The 25,224-nt window shown below is 35.5% G+C and overlaps 2 protein-coding genes across 8 annotated transcripts; both read left to right on the top strand.

Annotated features, from left to right (window-relative positions):
• The first annotated feature begins 907 nt into the window (after positions 1-907).
• On the top strand, positions 908-14,025 carry LOC135612916 (uncharacterized). Of its 4 annotated transcripts, none has more exons than XM_065109734.1 (16): positions 908-1,122; positions 1,602-1,871; positions 1,966-2,094; positions 2,762-2,969; positions 3,657-3,803; positions 4,432-4,506; positions 5,478-5,549; positions 5,703-5,774; positions 6,302-6,373; positions 7,676-7,747; positions 8,253-8,324; positions 8,999-9,070; positions 9,863-10,006; positions 12,129-12,200; positions 13,312-13,458; positions 13,552-14,025. In XM_065109734.1, exons 2-16 carry the CDS (start codon positions 1,680-1,682, stop codon positions 13,734-13,736), a joined length of 1,731 nt encoding a protein of 576 aa, XP_064965806.1. In that variant the 5' UTR covers positions 908-1,122; positions 1,602-1,679; the 3' UTR covers positions 13,737-14,025. The 4 variants fall into 4 exon arrangements, with proteins under 4 accessions (XP_064965806.1, XP_064965804.1, XP_064965805.1 ...); XM_065109732.1 differs by having other exon boundaries at positions 912-1,122; positions 1,551-1,871; XM_065109733.1 differs by lacking the exon at positions 908-1,122 and adding an exon at positions 1,179-1,309 and having other exon boundaries at positions 1,551-1,871.
• A 498-nt stretch (positions 14,026-14,523) lies between these two features.
• On the top strand, positions 14,524-22,224 carry LOC135585050 (protein ANTAGONIST OF LIKE HETEROCHROMATIN PROTEIN 1-like). Of its 4 annotated transcripts, none has more exons than XR_010487148.1 (4): positions 14,524-14,678; positions 19,271-19,414; positions 19,787-19,909; positions 20,015-20,315. XR_010487148.1 is itself a non-coding variant. In XM_065109737.1 (4 exons), the coding sequence occupies exon 4, from the start codon at positions 20,626-20,628 to the stop codon at positions 21,940-21,942; it is 1,317 nt and encodes a 438-aa protein (XP_064965809.1). In that variant the 5' UTR covers positions 14,525-14,678; positions 19,271-19,414; positions 19,787-19,909; positions 20,620-20,625; the 3' UTR covers positions 21,943-22,224. The 4 variants fall into 4 exon arrangements, 3 of the variants coding, with proteins under 3 accessions (XP_064965809.1, XP_064965810.1, XP_064965811.1); XM_065109737.1 differs by lacking the exon at positions 20,015-20,315 and adding an exon at positions 20,620-22,224 and having other exon boundaries at positions 14,525-14,678; XM_065109738.1 differs by lacking the exon at positions 20,015-20,315 and adding an exon at positions 20,616-22,224 and having other exon boundaries at positions 14,525-14,678.
• The last annotated feature ends 3,000 nt before the right edge of the window (positions 22,225-25,224 follow it).

Genomic DNA, 25,224 nt, shown 5'->3' with positions numbered 1-25,224 from the left:
AGAGAGATATGGATAGGGTTAAGGATTAATACTTAATTCGTGGAAATTAATGGTGGGCCCACGTCCTTTTCGCCCCATGGGTTTATATGCGGGCGGAAACAAAAAGAAATGGGTTCTGTTTGAGGTGGCGTGTCGGCCGCGACCTCCTCATCGACCTTTCCTCCGTGGATCCGCTGTGCTTATCCAAACCCAAAACGCCGTGTGTTACCACCACGTGTTCAATTTGAACCTTATATATACAAATATATATCCAATAGCATTTTTGGTACAACATAGATCCCTCCCAATATTATATGTATGTATATATATATATTTAAATAATTAACTTTGTTTGGATTGAGAATCATTGATTCTAGTCGTTAGCAAGCCTTGAAAATATTGAAAAATTAAATGCCTAAAATATATTTTAATACTTTCACCATAAGCTTAAATGCAAGGGTAGAAAATATATAAAAATAATCATAGAAATATATGTAATATTTTTGAAGGATTTTAATGGTGAACTAATAGATATTAACTCATTGATATTTATCGTTGATTTTGGAGAAATATATATGTAATTTTGAGAGTATATTAATTTGTATACGATTGAAATTGAAGTCATAGCATTTAAAATTCTGGAAAAGAAATTATTTAAACATCATCGCTTTATGGTTTGCCTCTTAACAAAAAAAAAGAAATATATTATTGTCTTAAACCTTTCTATGTTGTTGGATATTACCATAAATTGGATATTTCCATGGAAATTAGGTGAATGTGTGCCACCATCTGGCAGCCACAATTTATTTGCCACGTGGTGTTCCATCCTATTTGGTGTCCCGTCCGCACAGCTGATCGGCCCTCTCGCCGCGGCCTTATCCTTGCCCCTACGAAGCGACGAGCTCTCGTTACTGTCACGAACACGCGTAGCTCATTGGTGGTTGGGCGAGTGAGCCCCGCCCGTCGGCTTTGGAGCCCTCTCTCTCTCTCTCTCTCTCTCTCTCGCCCTTTCCTCCCTCCTTTCGTGCCGCTTCGGGCTTCTTCCTCCGCCCTCACTCCCCTCTCTCCTCCCCCCATCCGCCACCTCGTCTCTACCATCCCTAAGCCTCGGTCACGCGTCACCTCCTTTCCTCACCCTCTAGGGTAAGCGTACCGTTATCGATCCTCCGGTTTGTGTGGCTTTGTGAGTTTCCTCTGGATATTTCGAACAGTCCGTCGCTTTCACACCTTTTTTTTGGTTGTTTCCCCTGTCTACTTTTGGACTTGGAATTATTGGATTGCTGATGGCGTTAGAAAAGACGGGGCGATGGTTGTTCTGAAGTTTTGCTTAGTATGAGATCATCGATTTCTCCTATTATGACGTAGAAGTCTTGCGATCTTGTGAATTTTTCATCTATCATGATCTTTTAAAGTTTAATCGGGGATTGACTTGATTTTCCATAAAAAAGATGATTTTGATTGTTTCTTCTCACAAAGATTCCTTTTTGCATTGGAATTCCAACTTTTTTTTTAAAGGAAGTAGCTTTTGTAGTATGCTGCTTGCGCTGACTTAGAATCTAATCTTACTATAGGATGGAGTAGGAGAATCACAAAAGGTTTTTGGGTTCTTGTGGATAGTATAGATGGAGGGGAATTAATCTTCTAACAGCTCAACTGAAGAACAACAAAGAAGTATCATCTCCGAAGTTAATCGTCATCCAATGGGGGGAGCTTGTTCCAGGAAGAGAGACCTTCTCGATGAAGATGATTTGCGCAGGTCTGGAAGATACTCTAAGAGTGGAAGCTCAAAATGGTTATTACTTATGCTGCCCCGTTGCAGCACAGATGTCACAGCTGGAAGGCAAGGAAAGTGCCCTTCGCTCATGGAGTTGTGTGTGGCTAAAGTTCGTGAGGTGCGTCGCTGACATACACATATTGTTTATGTTGCAACTTCTGTTGTGCTTGAGACAGTAAGTTACTATGTTAAAAGTATTTGGGTGAAAGCAGGATATAAAAAGGTATACCAGCTTTTCCATGCTTCCAAGAGACCTTAGCCAGCAGATATTCAATGAATTAGTGGAATCTCATTGCCTTACTGATGGATCTCTTGAAGCTTTTTGGGATTGTGCTCTTCAGGTGCACATTTTTTTTGCTGTACTCCAACAAATTCTATTGCTTTAGTCCAACGAACTCTATTCTTATAGTCCAACTATAGGAGATTGAGGTGTTCTATTGTAAATAAAGTTTGGATAAGGTTCTGCTCTAAAGTTCCATCTTTTGTTGTATAAACTACTCAGAATGATTTGCAACCATGATTAGCAACCAGAAGCAAGTGTATTTATCAGTATGCACTATTATTAACAAGGTTCTGCCAGAAGGAAGAATATCTCATTGTTCTAGTTAAACCCTTATTTGACAGGAAAAAGCTCTTTTCCAATTTCTCATCATGAATAGTATGAACTACAATTTATGGCTACTATAACCATCAAGGTAATGCTCTTGCTTAACCTGTATCAGAAAATAAAAATTATAGATAAGGTCTCTGGCAGAAGTTGTGCTCTCTCATATATTTTCTAGTTTAAGCTTGCCAATATTATTTAGAGGAATATCTGCATATTCATGTATGTGATAGAGAATTTCCAACCTAAGGTTTAATTAAATTTTTATATGGACAACTATGGTGAGCATTCCTCTGACTTGTAGAATGTACTAATATGAGTGTCAAATAATATGGAAGCTGTTCTGTTATTTTGGATCTTGTAGCTAAAGCTGTGGATACTTTTTTACCTTTGCTTGTCATCAGGATATTCATCTTGGAGAATATCCAGGAGTGAAGGATGGTTGGATGGGCATAGTTTCTTCTCAGGGGCAATCACTTTTGTCCCTTGATATCTCTTGCTCTGATGTGACAGATTCTGGACTGTTTCTCCTGAAAAATTGCTCCAATATCCAGAGCTTGAAATGTAATTACTGTGACCAAATATCAGATTATGGCTTAGAACACATATCTGGTAAATATCTTTGGCCTTCTACTCCATGTCTTGCTAATTTTTCTTAATTTTCTGAGCCTTTATTGCATCACATCATCGATCAGATAAAATGATCTCCTTATTTAGTGTATAAAGACAACCTTTTTGTATTTAGTTCGGAAGTGATGTTGTATCTGTGCTGTCATGTTTTATTACCAACAGGGCTAATGATGTCTGAGGTATACCTAGGTGTGAGGACAAGCTTTTGCATGTAACTTCTGACTGGGGCATGACTTCTAGCTTCTAATTGTGAAACTTTGCTTGGCTTTCTTCATGTTTGATTATTTTGTCTATCATGTGTTTGACTTTTGCTTTAATATGGAAACTGCAAACTCTTCAACAATATATCCTTTTGCTACATAGATGCTGAGGTTCTCTATATCTTCCCAAATATCTTTAATGTGTTGTCCTCAATTTGTATTATGACATAATATTGCCTGTATGTTCTCTTATTAATACTCCTGAAGACATTTCAGTATTGCTCTTCCGTTTGTTTCCTCACTATGGTTGAGTATCTTGAATGTGAACATTGACACTTTTTGCTGTTATGTTATATGAAAACTGTTCTAGATTTTCTCTTGTCTACTTTGTTTATTGATGAAGAATTAGACTCAATGATTTTGATATTTTTTTTACATTTTTCATCGCAAAGTTTGTTTCTTCCTTCAGGACTTCCAAACTTGACGTCTTTAAGTTTCAAGAAGAGCCATGCTATCACTGCCGAAGGAATCAGGTCTTTTACCAACTTAATTAACTTGGTAAATTTGGATCTGGAGAGATGCTTAAAGATTCATGGTGGACTTATTTATTTGAAAGGTTTGCTTTTTCCCATACTATGACCTTGGGTTGCCATGTTGTGAATATACTATTATTTTATATATGGATGAGTTGGTGAATTTCTATAGAGATAGAAATTTTTGATTTTTTTATCTTTAGTTTTCCTTAATGCTGAAACATGCCAAAAGTCACATAAGTACATAATTTACAACCTGCTATGAATTTTGCAAGGATTGGTAGTCATCACTGGCATCCATTGAATAATGATATTTTTCACAAGCGTTCTTTCCTTTCGGGAGGAGAAATATACTGTTCTTATAGAAGAAAGATGAAGATAGTAAAGAGAGAAACAAATCACAGCAATATATCAATAAAAATATCATATAGGTGCATTTGACCAGTTAGCTTATGTGCTACTTTTCACATTATAGTTAGCTTTTCTCCAATGACCAAGTCAGTGCTTCAGATAAAATTGGATATTGGAGGTGATAATAAATTTTTGTAGGAATTTGCTTGCTTAATACTGGCAGATTTTCTTGTTTCAATAAATTCCTCTTTTATATACTATGTATTAATACAGTAAGTTATATTGTTGACTGTTTTTTGTTTAAACACTGCTGCTTTTTATATTCTATCCTTCACGCAATTAAATGTGAACCTTCTGCAGATTTGAAAAAGCTTGAATCCCTTAACATCAGATACTGCAATTGTGTAACAGATGCAGACATGGAGCCTCTTTCAGGTTGGCCTCATTTGGATATGTCCTGCCGAGATTACTGCAATTTTAGTTGAGCAATTATCATTTTAGTTGGGCAATCCTGCCCAGAGGAGAAGTCATTACTGTGGAATAAATTTCATGTTTTATTTGTGAAGACATTTCAACGGTAGTCTACAGTAGAAAGAGTATGGCATGTACATGTAGCAATAGAATCACCCTTATTAACTCTGCGAGTTTAGAAATAAGATGTACACTACATACTCATGGAGTACATATTTGCTCAGCATTTTGGTGGTGCCTCCAATATTGGGTTGAAGCCACTTTGGCTGAGAAAGGGGTTGTATAGCCTTGGTTAGGATGAATGAGAGAGTTGAAGGATCCTATAAACAGTGGATGCACACTTCATTATCTTTTTAAAGCTCATTAAAGAAAAACATTATTGGCTGTAATGATTTTGTGAAATTCGATTCAAGAACTTTCCAAGTTCTAGAGCTTTCTTGTTATAACATAAAATTGCATTAGCTTTAATATTCTGATGAAGTATATGGTTTTATATACCGACTGATGGGAAAAATGTTTGAATGATGACGGTGATGATATGCCCCACCTATTCAGTGCTAAAGCTCAATTTCTTTTATTAATAACCTCAGTATGTATTCCTTTTGTTTGATTTTTTTTTTTCCTTTACCCCTTCAGATATAGGAGTTCCAGTTATTTGAACATTACAGAAACATTGCACTCTGTCGCATGATAAAAAGGCCCATTGCTAACTTATCTTCCTATGATATCATATGCCTCTTTTCCTTTTGCTTCTAGTTAGATAACCTAAATAGCACACTTTTCCTTATTTCACAAAGAAGAGTTGCACTGCTCCCTCCCACTTTCCTTTCCTTTATATTCCTCTTCTTTTCTTTATTTTTTTTGTAATATGGTTACTTTGTCAAGTCTCATCAAGCAAATTTTATCCATTTGTTAACATTTTATTGTTAAACTAGGTCTTACAAACTTAAAAGAGTTGCAAATGTCATGTTGTAAAGTTACTGATGTGGGCATCGCTCATTTGAGAGGTAAGATGTATTGTATATTTTCTGTTCTTGCCCTTGCAGTTTGTTATTCTATGTTTTGTTAATCTCTGTCCTTTGAAACCAATTGTCAGGGAGACTCCTGTTTTTCTATTCTGTTTCAAAATGCATTTGTTTCTACATTTAAGTTCCTTGCAGGCTTATCTAAAGTTGCTCACTTGGACCTGGAGGGTTGTCCAGTTACTTCTTCTTGCTTGGATGTTATATCAGGTTTTGGTCTTTTCCTTTGTCGTGATAAATTTATTGCTATTGTCCCTTTCCCTGTACAATATTCCTTGGTATCTTTTTCACTTTTACGTTTAAGTCAATTATTCTTTAGTTTCTTTTCCCTTTCTAAAGTCCTGCAAATCTTGGGGTTTAGTTATTTTGTTTCTGCATACTTTATGTATTATTAAATTTTTGTCTCATAGTGTACTAATTATTTTTTTCTTAAACAAGTTTATTTTTGGTAGGCAGGTAAGAAACAAGTATATATTTACCTGTAATATTTTAACATTATTTTTCAAGGTTTAATTACTATATAGCTTGTTGAACTCTGTATATAGCCTGTTTAACTTGTAATTTGTCCAAATTATTTTCTTTTAGCTGGGCTTTCAGAGCAGATATTCATTCATATCATGTATATTCTTTTGTTTTATTATTTTAAAGTGACTTGTCTGCTTTGGTTGGATTACCCTATCTGTATCCGCTCAGAGAAATGATATGTGATAAATATGGTTCTTTCTGGATCTTTGTAGGCTTCACATCATTGGTATTTCTGAACTTGAGCCGATGTGGTATATCTGATGATGGAAGTGAGAATTTTTCCGGTGAGTTATTCATGACACGTTAAAACTAAGATGTGTCCTATAAACATGCAATAAATGGAGAAGAATGTTTCTTTTGAAACTTCTCAGTGTTCATGTATATATTGTAGGTACCATAATGCCTTTGAATACTTGTAGTATTCTTTCAAATGTTGCTAGCTTTATGCCAAACTACAATATTTTTCATGAATAAACACCGTCACTTCTGATTAACAAGCACTAATTGGCACATAGGGTGTCACAGACTAACGCTTTCCACACCTTGGTGGGCCAGGCACACCACTTAATTATCGACTGATTCTATAGGGGGGCACAAGCTAGGATTTGGCGGTAACCACTCTAACCTCAAGTGGTAGCCCCCTTGTGTTTTCATGCCAAATGGGAAATCAAGGGAAACATGTTTTACATTGTTTCATAAAAGATTTTGTAATTTTAGCTGTGTGAATGTGTTACTTCAGATTTTTCGCTGATGCAGATCTATGTTCAAACTTTATTCATGCATGTCTAAGGGGACAAAATTCTGTTAATTTTCTTTTAGAACATGCTACTTCTTATATACTGAAAAGTGAAAACTCTAGATTTATATCTATATTCTCAACTAATTTAATTTCTGATACCCTGGATGCCATTTTGATGTTAGTTCCAATATCAATCTCTACTGATCTGGGAGAAAGTATGTTAGTTTGAAAATCTGGATTTGGGAGGCATAGGAGCTAACTTTTCTGCCACAGGTTGTGCAACGAGCCTCAGTTTCTAATAGGAATGGTACACCCTCTGATTGGAGAAAGAATATAAGCATTATCAAAGGCATTTTTGCTCTATGAAGCAACTAATTCCACATTGGACTTAGATTAGGGAAAGGATATTGATAAAGCAAGCAACGTGAACAGATCACGTATGAGGATATGATATATGACATCCATAACACTGCATCCAGTGCATCTTGTTGAAGCAATTAAACTCAGCTTCTAGCTGGTTACTTTTATGAATTAACTATTGTTTTCTGAAGGTGACAATTGACCCATGTACATAAGAGATGGTTTTAAAGGACACTATTTTTTTGGTGCTGATATAATCGTTGATATCCTTAGTACAGCAACATTGTTGTTTATACTTTAGAATATATAGAACTTTCAACTGCACACTAGGTCTGCTTTACGTGACAATGGTGTTTGTTTCTTTTGTAAACCAGTCAGTGATATACTTGGTCATGTATTAATTAACATTGTTCTCGTCTACTTATGTGTACATATTGTTCTATGCTTCATTTTTTCACTATTTTTTTGCACAACCATTGCATCACAGGGCTTCAGAAGTTGAAAGTCTTGAACTTGGGGTTCAACAACATTACTGATGCATGTTTGGTGTATCTTAAAGGTAAATCACATTTGATTTTGCATGTGCTGCTGACCTTTCATGAAATACGACTTTTCAATGTTTTTGCATCATAATAATCTTACACCTTTTAGCAAGAGATATTTCCCAATACCTCTCATTCTTGATGAGGTCTAGAAATTTGGCAGCCTTTAATACACATTTGATGGCCTACTTGGTGGCTTCCAACCCTGTATTATTGTATTTTTTATGCTTGATTGAAGTTTTAACTTTTAGGGTTTTTCTTAAGGATCAATAACTGGTTTATCTCTCCTAATGGCTTTGTAGATCTTTTGATTGCCTGGAATTTATTGAAGCAAATTATTGTGTTTATTTTGGTAATCACTTAGTACTTTGTCTTTTAAATTGATTTATAGTGGCTTTAGTTTTGCAAATAATTGAGTATTTAGTCATTGTCATCGGGTTTTCTGAATGCCATTACTGTGACAAATGTTGGAATAATATACTTTTCTATACTGATTGTCTCTTAATCCCTAATAAATTGTAGAATTGATCAATTTGGAGAGCTTAAATTTGGATTCTTGCAAGATTGGTGATGAAGGTTTATTAAACTTGAAAGGTAAGTGCTATTGTGCCTAATTAATCCAAGCTGTTACATGCATCTACTACCAACAAAAATCGATGAAATTTTAAGAAGTTTTAATTTCTGAATTTTTCTCCCAAATGATGGCATTTTGGACAAGCCCTGTTACTTCATTATTGTGTTTTCACTATGCTTTCACATTTGAATTTTCATGTGCTTAAATTACAACTTGATTTTTATGTTTTAGCTAACTTTGGTTGATCATTGAACACATGAGCTGGTGGTATATAAACTATTAGGTTGATCAACAATAAAAAATGCATGACACGATAGCTATGAAGTTTTCCACCAGGAAGAGAGAAAGTCTATGATATGATTTTCCTAAGGGGCCAAAGCACCATCTGCAGGCTTTCAGAGAGTGGAAAAAATGAGCAAATTCCATATCTTATGTCACCAACTGTAACCAAAAAAGTTATCCCTAGATTTCTTGATAATCTTTCCATAGTTGGTTCTGTTATTCAATTTGAGACCCTTATATTAAACAGTGCTCTTTCTCACATACCTATTCTTTTACTTTTCAAAATATCACAAAATATATCGAAACATCTATGTTTTTCACGGACAATTGTCATCAAATTTTTGAAGAAATTTTTGTTGATTGTGCCAAACTTATACTGAGATTCTTCACTGAACTTGTATTGCTTTTTTAGGCCTTCTACAGTTAAAATGTTTGGAGCTGTCAGATACTGAAATTGGAAGCAATGGACTGAGCCATCTCTCTGGTATGCTTTGCAACTTACATGTGATGGTGTCAGAGTTCTCATTTACTGAAGTTATGCAATTAGTTACACCTATGCTTTATCTGCACCTTCAATTCCACCCCTGGAGCCTTTTTCTTTGACCAACCCAAGTGATAAGTAGATAGAAGAACTAAGTGGCCACACTGCCTTGAAATGACCTACCCCCATGCTTTGTTGTTTATTTGCTTCTGCTTTGTGGGTACTTACCCATGAAACAAACAAAATTTATTGTGTTATAGTGTTTCTTGGAAGAAAATTCTGTTTCTTATACATGAAATATGTGTTAGTTCATTTGTTACAATGTGATGCTCAGCATAATATACTAGTTATGAAGTACATATCCAATCACATCATTTCCTTTTGGGCAAAAGTAATTGCAGTAGCAGTTTCTCCAAGCTAGATGTAACTATATCATTGTGAACTTTGTTTCATGGCCAACAAACATCTGTTACTTTATCTGTCTAGTGACATTCTCCCATAAACAATTTGATGCATTTCATGTTCTGTCTCAGTTCGTGACAGTTGAAAAACTAGCCTTTTAAGTTTACACCACGCGTTCCATTTTCTTCTCTGTGTTATGTTTTTCATTGTATTCTTGACCTGGGAAATATGGTGGCCTATGGCTTGCAATATCTCATTTTATGCAAAATATATGCAAGGTATCTAAGTTCTTTTTAGGTTTTAAGATGTGAATCCTTGAAAAATTATCTATATAGTTTGTGTAGTTAGATTATTACACCATAAGCAACCTGACTATGATTTAATCACTTTCAGGTTTACACAACTTGGAGAGTATCAATCTGTCATTTACAGCAGTAACTGATGGTGGTTTGAGGAGGCTGTCTGGATTAACTTCCATTAAATCTCTTAATTTGGATGTTCGCCAGATAACAGATGTAGGCTTAACGGCTATTACCGGTAAGACTTGTTTGCAAGCATGCATCATTATGGTTGTCCTTATATGTTTATGCTAATATTTATGATCCTGGAATTTGTTTGTTCGTGTAGGATAGCTTGTGTAATTTATTTGTCATCTCATAGCAGATTTAGAAAATTTTTCTGTCAGTTGAAAAACTAGATTTATGCTTAGTGATGATGTGCTGGTCTAAACAATGTGAAGACTTGGATATCTATATACGATGGTATTCAAGCATTTATTTTGTAACGTTCCATTTGAACTACAGCTGGCAGACCACATGAAAAGTTATCCTGAAATTTGAAAATTTTACTTGTTATTTTTTTACTATTGCTGGCTGCAAGTTTTGGGGGTGACTTCAAAATTTCAAGTGGTTCTCTATTCTGTTTAATTCCAATATTTAAATATAATTATGAAATATGATAATGCCTGTATAAACATTCATAATCCTCAGTTAGTTGTTGCACAGATTGTATTTATTTAACACCTACCTATCCAAAAGTCTGTGTGGGAAGCTTCTGCACTTGTTGTCTTTATGCAAATTAATTGCAGGAGGGTTTATGTAGAAAAACTCTTGTAGAATTTTTAGGTGCTTTTCTATTCAATAAATTTAGGGATATGCACTCATTCTAGTAAACGGCATGTGATAATGGCTGTTGATAACTTCATACTTTATCAAATAGTAGTAGTCATTGAGCTTATATTTGAACCTTCTACTCAAAAGGTGGCATCGAACTTCTGCACTTCTGATCTTGCTGTGAATTAACTGCAAGCGGCTGCATAAAAAAAATTGTTGCTTTACATGATTGCCATTCTTGGACTGTCTTGTACAAGTCAAGTAGTTAGAGTCATTCTAATGTTGGGCAAGTTGAAAATGATACAGCTGGTGGGAGTAATTGCTATGCTGAACGAAAGTGTAAGAGTGCAAACTCACTAGAATATAGGGTTCAGAAAGCTATAGGAATAATAGACTTTTTTTTTAAATTATTAGTTTCATACATTTGTTTGCCATATGGGTTTTTATTAATCTTTATCTGCTAACTGAAATTCCTTCTACAAGTTTTGACCAAACAAGGTTTTGGATGCAATGTCCATGTTGAAATTATTTTATGATCAAATGTGTTGAGGAACTTCACTTGCTTGTTAGGTTTCACTTCACTTGGGCCTTTTAACACCCAAAATAATTGCTTATTAGATTTTGGTTTATGCTATTCTGCTCCAATTTGCACATGCAGTAACATAATAATACAATACATTAAGTATTATTTTGTTAATAAATGGGTTAATTATTATTTGAATGTAATTTTATGATCTATTCTGTTCCACCGTAAGTTTCAAATGATTTAGCTCGAAAAAGAGAATCATGCACCACTTTAGTTCAGGTACATTCCTTCTACAATGTTGAGAACCTGATAGGTTATTTGCTACGAGCAATATGTTGTTTACTTCTGTTAAAAGCTTTTTGCATATATCCATGTTTGAGTACTTCATATTGATGTATGCTAACAGTCAGCTACCTAATGCATCCTTTGTGTCGGGATCTAAAATTGGCTCTGCAAAGGTTACAACATCAATTTGTATGAAGCTATGAGGTGAGGAAAATGATGTAGAAAAGTTGGCAGTGATGATGGACATGCCATAAGAATGCTGGGAGCAGGAGGGAGGCAAAGAGGACCTATTAAAACTGGTAATATGGGAGGTGTCACATATGAGAGAACTATTGAAGGTGATTCTGGCATGTCTGGAGACGACAATTAAGTGCTCCTGCAAGGATGGATTAGCCTATTTAAATTATGGATGTCATAAATGTGTGGGGAATATCAAAGAAAATTAGAAAAAGGCATGATTGTAGTTGACTCAAATTAGAGGTGTCTCAAGTTGGCCAGGAAGATCAAGGAACACTTGATTGGAAGCAACAAAAAACGTCATGATTGTCCTCTGACTATTAAGAGAGATACATAGGAGCGATCAACATATGGTTCATCATATATTCTTGTTTCTTGTAGCTTTTATTCTAATTTATGATTATTTTTTAAGTTAATATGAAAATTTTCCTTCAGGTGCCCCTTTAATAGAACTTGGAAACAGATAGTCATTTGCTTAAATGCTTGTTGTGTCATTCAGGTCTTACTGGATTAACCCATCTGGATCTTTTTGGAGCTCGTATCACAGACTTAGGGACAAACTGTTTCCAGCGTAAGTTATTTAACTTTTCTATGTGCATTTTTCAAGGGTCCTCTCCAGTTTTTGTGCTATTTTATTTTGGTTCTATGGTTTCTATCATCCACATTAAAAGAAGAAACATCACATCTCAGTCAAGATTGATAATTTTTTTATTTTGATAAAGACAACATCAATGGAATATTTCACTAGAAAGAGGAAAGCAATAGATAGGAGTACCACAACATCTCATGCAGAGGCAATTTACTCCGTCTAACAGGCAACAAGATAACCGACTTAGTCTCTAAAGCAACCTTATAATAACATCATGTAAGTGAAGAAGAGAAGATAATTTTGCTTACGAGATGTAGGGTTAATAAACATTAAATGATAAATGTGGTTTATTCATGATCGTGAGACTTATGGAAGATAAAATCTGAAGATTGCTTACTGCCATAACTTTCAGGGAGATTGGTTGCCGCTTGCTTGCGACCATATTAACCTCAAAATTCAACATTGTGTTTTTAGATTGAATAGTCCAGGATCATAAAGGCTTTTATGATCAATTCATTGAAATATCAATTATTGGGACTTTAACAAGATTAAAAGTGAGGAATGTCAAATGACTCCTACATCAAGAATGTTGATACTTACGAGAAAATGAGACAAACAGAGCAGCAATTTTGGGGGCCTTTATCTGAACTCCTTTTGGAGAACTCTAGAGGCTCTTATTGTCTGCCATGTTCATGCTTATCATCATAAAAAGGGCATTGGAAATCATATATATAGAAAATGATAGATCCTGTAGATCTTGAATCAAAAAGGAAAATTTCAGGTGATGCATCTAGAGAAGCTTAAAATAGATTCCCAGTATTGCTCTTCAGTTGCACGTGCGAGTTATATTGGAAATTTTATTTCTGGTTGTGATATCTATTCTCTTTCAATTAGGATGCCTGCTATTAATGCTCTTTCACCCAGGATGCCAAGTTCTTAGATTTTGGTAGACTTGTAAATTGCTTTGGGGACATGAATTATATGTTTATCAATGGACTGTATTGTCAGCTCATCTACTGTTAGATCTTACATTAATCTGAATTTTGAGTTTCACCTAGTTGTCTGATGATGTTGTTTCCTGTAATCTAAATAGATTTCAAGAACCTGCAGTCACTTGAGGTATGTGGTGGGTCGATAACCGATGCTGGAGTCAAGAACATCAAGGACCTCAAATCTCTTACTCTATTAAATCTGTCTCAGAATTGCAACCTCACAGATAAGACTCTGGAATTGATTTCAGGTACTTTACTGGCAGTTTGCAATTGTTCTTTACCGCTTCTCAATTGTTTAGCTCCAAAATCCACCTGTGTTGACATGGTTCATTCAATTGCAGGATTAACTGCATTGGTTTCTCTTAATGTATCAAACTCACGCATAACAAATGCTGGATTACAACATCTGAAACCACTGAAGAATCTGAGATCACTTACCCTGGAGTCATGCAAAGTAACTGCTACCGAAATAAAGAAGCTACGGTTGGCTGCGCTGCCAAATCTGCTTAGCGTTCGACCCGAGTAGTTCGAGGCCAAGCATCTGTAGATAGTCTGCCTCTGGACAGATGACAGTGTGTGCACATATAAGGTGATCTGCCAAGCGGTAGGGAATCCGACGGAGTCGTAAATAATGGGTGATGTCTAGTCCTTGTGTTCTGATCTAGTTTAATTTAGAGGTGGGCAAACTTGCACATATAACTAATGCAGTAGTATGTAAATATGCTTCATCCTGAACACATGCAAGTATTCTCACCTGAAATAATGATTGTAAATATTTATGTACATATGTTGGGATTATGTTGGTTTCTGTTTCAGCATCTCTGTAGATATTGTATGATTGATTGCTCAAAGTATTGGCATTGCAGTACAGATCACAAGTCTGCATAGAGAGTTTGAATTGCCACCAAATACAGATTTTTGGTAATAAACTGAGTTGCAAATTATGGTAAGAAATATCTGATGATAATAGCAGGTTGAATTGACTCATTTAAATTAAATTTAGGATTTCTAATTCAGGTTCAACATTTTTTTATGCATATTAAATATACATATACAGTAGAAGTAATTAATTCCATGTAAATATGGCAAAATTAAGTAATGCTAATCTAGCATGATCACACCCATGTATTTTACTGCTCTATAAATGAATTTAATTAAGTTCATATAGAATAATTTTCTTTTATTTTAATTAAATTCAATTTTTATTTAAAATATAAATAAAATTTCGTCATCGACCAATGTTTGACGAAATAATTAGTGTGCCGGCATCAGCGCCCGCACGATGTGGATTCTACGGTGACAGATATCGCGCAATTCCGTGATATATGATCGACGCAGGGTGGCGTGGGATATGCCAATTACAGCATTCAATAACACAGTGAGAGAGAGAGAGAGAGAGAGAGAGGAAGGACTGCGAGTTGCGGCCGCCATGGCGTTGGTTTCTCGTATCCTCTCACGATCCAGACAGGTGAACTGCCTTCCCGCCCCTACCCGATCTCTATCGTCCCTTTGAATCGATCTCTTCTCTTCGAAATCGTATCCAGGTCCGATGAGACGGGCAGATCGCCCCCCCCACGCTCTGCGATGTTCCCGTCTCCCTGTCGATCTCGATCGATGCGTTGTTTGTGATGTGTTCGTTGTTTCTTTTTTCTTTTTGATTTCTTTAATTGCCTTTCAGCGTCGTGAAACCCTTATCGTATGCTGTGATTTCTTTAGATTGTAGATTTGCGTGTACTGGCAATGATTGAAATTGATGACGCTTTGATGATCCTTCATTTGGGGCAATATTGCAGAAGTCGTTTATAGAATGATCAGCTTATATTATTTACATTTTAGTTTGATGTATGAGTCAATCGAGAATGATGCTACAAGGGAAGCTGATTGTGGATATATAACTTCCAAAATGCTAGTCTGAGATAAACTAGCAATAAATAATCTGAGGATCAAGGCACTAGTGCAAATTTGGTTCGTATCTTTCACATGTAATGAGTCGATAAAGTAGTTCGTCAAATTTATTATCTCAAATCTGGTGGTTCTTTTCGCTCATCTACTCACATAGCATGCTTTGAGAATTGGGATTGTTAGTTTGTACCTGCACCATAAATTTCATCCTCGTATGGATAATTTGCTCTAGTTTGATGGAAGTTGCTCAAATATCATTATGTAGCAAACCAGTAAACAAAGTCTATAGGCCTTCGTCAATAATTTTTGTGGTGGTTCAAATTTGCTTGCGGTTATATGATGGTCAGATCATTTTGCAGCATGATAATGCAATGTCAGTTTGATCCTATGCAGAAGAAGCTGCACCTTCTAATCTGCCTCCTCTTAAAGGAGATTGTAAGAGTATTAATATTGTCATATTGCTTAGTTCATGCTTCCTTTTAGTATTACCATTATAGTTGTTGTACCTGTTGATAATTTGTCTGCATAGGTGTAGTATTAATAGCCATATTCCTTTTGCCATCATATTTGGTCTCATGTGATTATCATGTAATTCGAGTAGGAAAAACTCACTTCGAGATAGGAAAAAGAAATTTAAGTATGTGTTAGCAAAATTGAATAATTCTGAGTGCTTTGCAATCTATGATGATCATATCCTAGAAATTAGTGTCTCCGGTGAGAGACTTATGAGTGTGTTGAGAATTGGATTGAGCTGATTAATAATGTTACTGGTTAGAAGTACTCTGGAGAGAATCAGTTAGGATTCTTGTAAAGTGAGTTTAGAAGGAAAAAAATGAAGATAAGTAAAACATACGTGGAAAATAGGAAATCTAAGCAATCCTTTCATGTTCTCCCATTGCCCTTGAATGTTAGAGAAAAACTATTTCTTTTTCTCTTAAATCAGGTAATCACATCTTAAGAGGTATATGGATATATTTTCTTTTATATGAGAAATGATAATCTTGTAGCACTGTCACCTCATCCATTCATGTTCCTTTTTCAAGCCAGACCCCTATGCCATTGACTTTACTGATGAGAATGGGTCAAATGATCTTTTTCCTATTTAATCCAAATTAATAGGATATGACACCCTTATGGGGAGAATTCTCTAAATCAAGGAGGAAAATAGGTCTCCTATGGGTGAATGAGAGAGGAGATGTCTTACTAACTAATCCAGATATTTGATGCCATATAAAAGTTACTAGTCCATAGTGCTTACATTAACTCATATATATGACTTGCTAAGGTATCTTGCTGGCAAAATTTCTTTTTTTTTTAGTCTCATCGCTCCTCAAAAACTTACCAAAGAAAACCTCTAGAACTCTCCAAATACAAATCTTAGTAGGTAAACAAGTTTACCTATATTATATCATATTAAGACTCTTAGACATCATATAGATTCAATACAGTTTTCTAGAGGTTAGCAACTATAACTAATGATATATATTTCGTTGCTCATGAGTGGGTTTAATTTTCTCATGTGTTTTAGTGAATTAAAAACACATGATCATCAATGAAGATATTATTTATAGAGTAAAAATAAAATGATTAAAATAGCAAGAGGCGTTATGAGTCTTGTGTGCTCATTGGATACTTTTGAGATTATAAAAAAAAATTTATAAAACAACTATGACACGAATAATGCTTTATAAATCTGAATATTGGATAGTTAAGAAATAATATATATAAAAAAATTATATTATCGAGATAAGAATATTGAGATGGATGCATGGAGTTATTAGAAAAGATAAAAAAAGAAATACTTTTATTTATGAATAATTATATATCATTTTGATAAAAGATAAGATGAGATAAAATCATTTAAAATGATATGGGCATGTATTCGGGAGACCTTCGGACGTGATAGTTAGAAGAGGTAAAATGATTAATATTAATGATACGAGAAGAGGTATCAAAGCCTGGTTCTTATAGAAATTATTTTTCTTCTTTCTTTCGACCTTAATTGTTTAAAATATTTTTCCTCTATTCGGCCACTCTCTGGATCATCCCCAACTATTTCTTTATCCTTGTTTGCTTGTGAGGAACCTATGCTATTATATCTGGAGGAGAGAATGATATCTATCTCTAACAAACAACATAGGTGATAATTCATCGTTGTTGATTACAACGCATAAACTCAACAGAAAGAATTTTTTTCATTGATCTCAATTCGTAAAATTGTATATTTGAGGAAGAGCAAAGATCGGTTATTTGACCCGACACCTGTAGAGCAAAGGAGGATCCCAAGTTTAAAGTTTGGGATTATGAAAATTCCATGATCATATCATGATTGATAAACTTTATGGAATTAGAAATTAGCTAAATATATATGTTTTTACCAGCAGCAAAGGAGTTGTGGGATCCTATGGTCAAGACATATTCGGATATGGGGAACTCATCTCAAGTATTTGAGATTACAAACAAGATCGAAGAGCTTAAATAAGGTAATACTAGTGTTATAAAATACTTTAATACCTCGAAGACACTATGGTAAGAGCTTGATATTTTTTATGGTTTTGGGTGATCATGTGCTACTGACAGTGCTCGATACTTAAGAGGGATCGAGCCTCTTAATTTTTAGTAGTTTTAAACAAAGAATTAAATGAAATTCTTGGATGGATATTAGGAAAGGATTCATTATCATCTTTCCAAGCTATATATTCTCCGAAGTTAGGATGGTGGAAAGTAGTAGACAAGTCATGATAGGATCTTCCACTCCATCTATGATTGTAGAAAATTTTACAGTTGAAATTAATTCATCTGCTAATGCTGTGCAATGTAATCAAAGGAAAGGAGATGATAAAACCAAAGTATGGTGTGATTTTTGTAATAAACCAAGACATACAAAAGAAACTTCTTGGAAGATTCATGGAAAACAAACAAACTAGAAGAATAATTGAGTTCTAGATAAGGCTAATAGCCAAAATGCCTCTGTTTAATAAGGAACAAATTGAGCAACTGTTTAAGTTTCCAAACCAATCCCAAAATCCTAATCCTTCTCATCTATCATCTTGCTTTTTAGCCAAGAAACGTAATTGTTTCACAGTTTTGTTTACTTCTTTGGATCTTAAGGCTCATTGGATCATAGATTCAGGTACAATAGATCATATGACTAGCCTTTAAACTTATTTTTCTTCTACACACCTTGTCTTGGAAACTCTAAAATAAAAGTTGTTGATGGATTATTTTCTTCTATAGCAGGAAAAGACATAATTATAATTTCAATTTTTTTTATTAAATTTTGTGCTTCTTGTTCCCAACTTACTAAAGAGAGAAGAAGTTTATTATTTTGAAGAGGACATTACTGGAAACACATAAGCTCAGTTGACAATAAATAGTAACACTACTACTAGAAGTGAAATAATATCGTGGCACTACGGACTACGCCACTTAAGCTTTCCTTATTTGTAAAAGTTTTTACCTTTATTATGCAGAAATAATAATAGTTTTCTATTTCAATGTGATATTTTTCAATTTGCTAAATACCATCGTACTGTTTTTTTTTTCTTGACCTTACAAAACCTTTTAGTCTTATATATAGTGGCATTTGGGTCCTTCTAAAGTACAAATCTATTTGAAATCAAGTGATTTAAAATATTTATTGATAACTATACAAAAGGGTTTACCTCTTAAAAGAAAATTCTAATGTTAAAAAAACTTTCAAGAACTTTCATAATCAAAAATCGATTTCAAGCAAAAATATAAGTTTTGAGAACCGACAATGATAGAGAATACTTTAGTATCATTTTTTATTCCTACTTGTTAGAGAATGAAATAATCTATGAATCTCCGAGCATTGATAGTCTCCGATAAAATGGTATTACAGAATAAAAAATATACACCTACTTAAAGCATGTTCTTTTTTATTTACCACTTATGTTGCTAAATATTTTTTGAGGAGATGTTATTCTTATTACTCCATATTTGATTAATCAAATATGAATATTTAATTTTTAAATACCTTTTTATCTTTATATTTAGTTGTCATTTTTACTTATGTTGCTATATATGTCTTCCCTTGTATATATAAAAATTATATTTATTTATGTTTAAAATTACTACTTAATGTTTGCACATCTTGGCTTATTGATGCGCGGATTGTACAATTTATGATGTCAGGAGTGGCCTTACAGATTATCTCGGTGCTGAGGCTATGATGATGAAAGCTTTGGAGAAGTTGAGAATGTTATCCAAAAGCTGCTATTGAGGTCTGACGAGAAGAACATGGCTCTTCTCTGTTGAATTCGACATGATCAACACAAAGTAAGTGGAGAGGTTTCATTATCTTTAGCATGTAGTGGTGGCTTTTGTATCTTATCTGTTAATCCGGTATAATACTGCTATAGCCCTTATTACTACTGCCATTAAATTTTATGGTGACTTACTGTGCCCTATTAAGAGATGCCACAATCATAGTTCCAATGGGATCATTTAACTTGATTCAGAGGATTATGGTTCATGCATCAATGAAGTTAAAAAGGTATTGCTAACCACTTAGTTCTGTGAGTTTTTCTGTGGATGTAACATCAATCTCAATTCTGTACTCAGACCAATATCATGTCTACATCCCCCAACCTATTTAAGCCAAAAGTTGGATGTTTACTCAATTTTTTCTATTTCTAAAATTTAAATTAGGTTGGGCATTAAAAAGGAGGACCTTCCCAAGCATGAAGAACAGTTGGAACTTCAAATTGCCCGAGAGGATTTGCAGGATCTGAAGAAGGATGCTATGGAAGCAATGTAAACCCAACTCAAAGGGTATGTTTGTCTTATCCCCTCACTAGAGTCTATAATATATAAAAGAAAGATGGGCTGGATGGATGGATGGCTATGTATCACACTAATTGCTCATAACTCTTGCAGTGAGGAAGTCAAGGATGAGGAGATGGTTGATGTCAAATCATTAGATATTAGGAACTTCATCTAAGATTTTGCTAAAAATTGTATTGCCTAAACCCTAAAGGCTCTGTCTCTCTGCTTTCGAAAAATTTGAGTTGCTACAAATCTGCAATACTTTTACATTCACTCTGCTGAATGTATAAATAATAATAAGAAGCTGATTTTGCTAGTTATTGATGCTTTTGTAAATGCAACCGTCTGTAACATATGTATAGTTTTGGCAATTAAATTTCAATTGATTTTTTTTAAGGAACAGTGTAAATAGAAAGTGGTATTTTAAGAATTTAGAGTTTCTTATATTTTATCAGATTCATTGCTGTCATGTATGTTTAGCAATGGTTAATTCGTTCATTAGATGAATGCTAAGTAGTATGTATGTATGTATAATGTTAAAGTATATGGGAATTTTTATGTTATATAAAAAGCCAAAGTAAAATTTAATAATAATTGTTATTCATTTTAAAGTAAATTTCTTTTGTGGCCTTTTTGGGTAAATGTGTTTCGTCGTCTTGCAAATGCTCAATTACATGTCGCCATCACTCCACTAATGCCCAGCGTGCTTTAGACAGAAGGAAATGGTCGGCGGCACCAAGCGACGCTCCGCCGCTGCTACCACCTCCTCCTCTCCCCTGCCGCCGCCGCCGTCCGCTGCTAAGAAGCGTAAGCCGCAGCCGACGCCTTTCACGTCCGAGGAGCTGATGCCGCTCTTACGCCTCCTCGCCTCCGCCATCTCCGGCCCCCTACGATTCCTCTCCTCCGCCGACCACCTCCTCCTCCCCTCCCAATCCCTTTCCCTCGACTCCTCCATCGAATCCGCCGCCTTCTCCCTCTCCGGACTCCTCTCCCTCCTCCCTCCCGATTCGTTCCCCCTCGATCCTCCCCCTCCCCACTCCCCTTGGTTTTCCCGCTTCGTCGCTGCCTTTCCCGCGGACGATCGCCGCTGGGTCGAGTCATTCCGCATGTCTAAGCTCTCCTTCGACGGCCTTCTCCAATCTCTGTCCCATTCCCTCCAATCCGACCCCTCCGCAGCCGCCGCCGTGCCCCCCGACGTCAAGCTCGGTGCCGCGTTGTTCCGCCTCGCCCACGCGGCCCCCTACCGCGCCGTCGCCTGGCGCTTCGGCCTTCCGTCGCCGGATGCTGCGTGCCGTGCCTTCTACGAGGTCTGCAAGGCCATCACCGACCGGCTTGTTTCCCTCTTCGAGCTATCCTCTGACCTTCGCCGCGTCGTCCGGGGGTTCGAACAGCTGTCGCTCCCCAATTGCTGCGGCGTGCTTGGCTTTGCCCGATTCGCCGTGGAGGGCCCCACCAGAGGAGGATCGGTGATCGCACAGGGTTTGGTCGATTCCGAAGGGAGGTTTCTCGACGTCTCCGTGGGATGGCATGGGTCGATGTTGCCGGCCCAGATCATAACCAGAACCAAGCTCTACAAAGCCCAGGCCTTGGTGCTGGGACTTGGTTCCCCGATGGAGCTCAATGGGGGTTCGGTGCCTCAGTATCTGTTGGGTGGCTCTTGCTGCCCTCTCCTCCCCCGGCTGCTGACACCATTCAGAGGGGTGGATTCGAGCTTGAATTCCTCTAAAGCTGCATCTTTTAACAATGTGCATGCTCGCGGCATGGAGTTGGTGTACAGATCTTTCGGAAAGCTTCGTGCGCGGTGGCAGCTGCTTCAGACAAGTTGGAAGAAGGAGTGTGCCGACGCCCTGCCCTATGTGATCGTAGCTAGCTGTTTGCTTCACAACTTCCTTGTTAAATGTGGTGAGCCCATGGATGATGAGATTGAGACGACAATGGGAGAACTAGATTTTCCAGATTTCGAGGGGAAGGGTGATGAGGATGGAGAGAGGATCAGGGAAATGCTTGCCTCGCACCTGAGCTTGGTAAGCAGTGAATGACATGCTATCTTGTTTATTATCATGTATTTTGTGGTGTTTGAATCCGTCTGGATCCTTAACACCAATTGCAAGGTACTGTTCAAGTAACTTATGTGGCTTTATTAGCAACAATGCTGCATGACTTCATAGGTTACCAATCTGAGACTGATGAGGTAGATATGGGCCTTAACGATAGTTCTTCTCATGCTAAGTCTTCATTTTCTCATAAACTCAATTAGCAAATTTTTCTTCCTAAAGCACCATATTTGTAAATTTGCATATTGAATGTGTGTTCTCGGTCAAGTTTCTTTGTCAAAGGTTGGAATTTTTCCTCTGATTCCTATCATGTTTCTCGGTCAAGTACAAAAGCAGTCTTTGAAGTCCCAATTCCTCTCATTAGTGCTGATAAGTTAGGCTTTAGTTTTGCGCTCTGCTTTGTTAGGTGCTAATACTGTGGCAATGAAAATTTTGAAACAAATTTTCTCAAAGATGGCTTGGGACAAGAAGATAGTATTCTTATTGCTTGGTTGCACTTTGTTTCATCTACAAAACGACCTTGAAATCAGGTTCTTTTTGCTGCTTTTTTATGCTGAAGAGACGCTTAAGTGATAATTTGATATTTAATTTTGCTGTTAAATAGAAAAAGTGAAATTCATTTAGGTGATTAAGTGCATCCTATGAGAACAGAAAATAAAAAGAGAAGGTAATTAAGTGTCATGTAGGTAGCAACTGGAAAGAGAACCCTATTGCTACGAGTACAGGGATTCAGATCAAATCTTCTTTTTTTTTTGTCTTTTATTGAGTTAAATAAGGAGGTAAAGATGTGCCATTGTCCATGAGAAATACTATTTCCAAAATTGGTTCTATTTCTTCACAAATGCTTTCTCATTGCCTTTAACACAACCAACTTACCTATTCTCAATCTCTGGATAATTATTTTACCATTCCAGATGAGAAACATGCATAGGTTTATCCTTCTGCTCCTTATGCTACAGTTCCAGTTTAAAAATGTTATGCTGAGGACATCATAAGATGATCATACAAGCCAACTAAATTTTGTAGATTGAACTACAAAGACTTGTCATGCTGTTGTGCTTTCAGTTCATTACTCTTGATAAAAAAACAATGTTTTATGCGGAACCTTCTGACTTTTCATTATTATCAAGATTTATGTGCTTTCCCTCTAACTATTATCCTTTTTATCCTATATTTTTTAGTACATAAACTATCTAATATCTTATGAACAGATGACTTCTGAATATGTAACTATTTATGTGATTTAATGATTCAGTTCTGAAGATGCAAATTAATGTATCATGGATATCCAAATACTATATTAATTCAGTAAGATTTTAGAATTTTTTATGGTAATTTAAACTTAGGATCTCTAGAATAAGATGATTGCCATCATGTACTTCTAGAAATGTTTTACCTTTAAATAGACCTGCAACTGTTTTGAACTTTGGCTGACTAAACCATAATTTGGTGTCAAAGTCAATGATTTAACTTAAGTTGATATTGAGAGGATAAATAGTAAACTGCATCCATTCAATGGCAAATGTCAATGAAGTGTACCAGTATATACAGCCCAGAAGTTTGTAGTGTACTTGTATGTGTACAAGTAATCTTTAGGTCTTGAGGTGATGAGAACACCTATAACAAACATCTACACAATTATGTAGTTGGCATTCTTTATTAGCAATAAAGGACTTGGTTCTTTATCTATTAAACATCTCAACAAATGTCTGTTTGTCACCTGGTTATTGTCTTTCTACCTGTCATTTTGAAGAAATTATGATTTACCCTCTAGATTTTTGTTATCTGTTTGCTAGTTCAAAATAAAAGCTTTTATGATGCTTGATAAAAAATGCTAATGCATTGATCTGACTATCACAGAAAATGGAAGAAGTTTTCAGGTCAATTTGAAGCCTATAAATTCTTTATAGAACTACAATGAATCAGTGTAAAAAAGAAAAGGTCAGATTAGTTTGCTTTCATACATCTGATATATAAAATATAGGCCTCTGTCATTCTTTTTTTTTCTGGTCTCCAATAAAACTGAGTTGTTTGTCCCTATCAAACTTTATGCTTATTTTGTGCCTTTCAAGTTAGGAATGTTCCTTCTTGAGAAGATGTTGATTTAATTCCAGAGGAAACAGGAACTTATTATGTGCTATCTCATACTGTTGAGAGGTAATGTCAAAGTAAAGTCAAACTTGGCATTGGTGCATCAATTTTTTACTAATGAAAACCTAAAAGTATTCTCTGATTTCTGGCCAGGCAAAACTGCTGAATGTTACTTGTTGCAACCCATTAATGGCACATCTTTGTTCATTTTAATTAGACAACAAGAGAACATTTATTTTTATGTGATACATGTCCAAGTATGAGGTTCGATTAGACTGATCATGACCAGCTATAATTCTGTGCTATAACCTGTGAATAAACTGGAAAATGATCAAGGGATATAATATCTTCCATGTTTAGTCTATCATCTCATTGATGCTTGTCAAGGCAAACCATGAAACCTAGATGACATGTATATTTGAACACAGATGAATATGCTGCATACAATCCTAGATGACATATATATAATATATTCTCCTTTAGTACAATTTTTAGGACATGAGTTCCAGTAGCATTGTTTGTTGTGGATATTTGGTTAGCAGATAGAAGTACTACTTTATTCTCTTTCTGTAGCTCTGAAAGGATATGCTTGTAATGTCAATGGATGCCTATCTGTTGTTCTTTATTTCATGTAATGTAATTCATTTCTTGGAATCTAAATCAGACTCCCCATTCATCAGATAGAAATCAAAAGCTGAAGTCACGCTTGATGTCAATGATAACTTTTAAATCCAAACTATGTAATTTCAAATGAACTCCTTGTTCATCAATCACCTTTGTAATTTCATGTACCGATAATGTATCGGTTAGGGTTCGGATCGGAGTAGTTTCGTATTGCATTTGATGCATTGGAACATATCAAGTTTTGAGAAAAACCTAAAAATCAGTTTCAAAAATAAAAATCGGATACAAAACTTAACTTATGTCATTATATGATAGATAATGTCTATACCAAATCATATTATAAACCTTGATTTACAAACATTAATTTAAAGCAAAACTATAATTTTTCTCTGCTTGTCACATATTTATAGGATTAAAAAAGTTAAAAGGTTAACCTTAGGCACTTCTAGAGAAGATGCATCAAGTTACATATGAAGCTTCAGTTTGTAATTTGCTGAAAGAAAAAGATGAGGTCTCAAGTTGTAAAGGATGAAACCCTTAAAACACATGAAC

The sequence above is a fragment of the Musa acuminata genome, chromosome BXJ2-5 (assembly GCF_036884655.1).
Source record: "Musa acuminata AAA Group cultivar baxijiao chromosome BXJ2-5, Cavendish_Baxijiao_AAA, whole genome shotgun sequence".
Classification (NCBI taxonomy): Eukaryota; Viridiplantae; Streptophyta; class Magnoliopsida; order Zingiberales; family Musaceae; genus Musa; species Musa acuminata.
The sequence above is the reverse complement of the archived record's forward strand: the minus strand, read 5'-3'. Positions and strand labels throughout refer to the sequence as shown.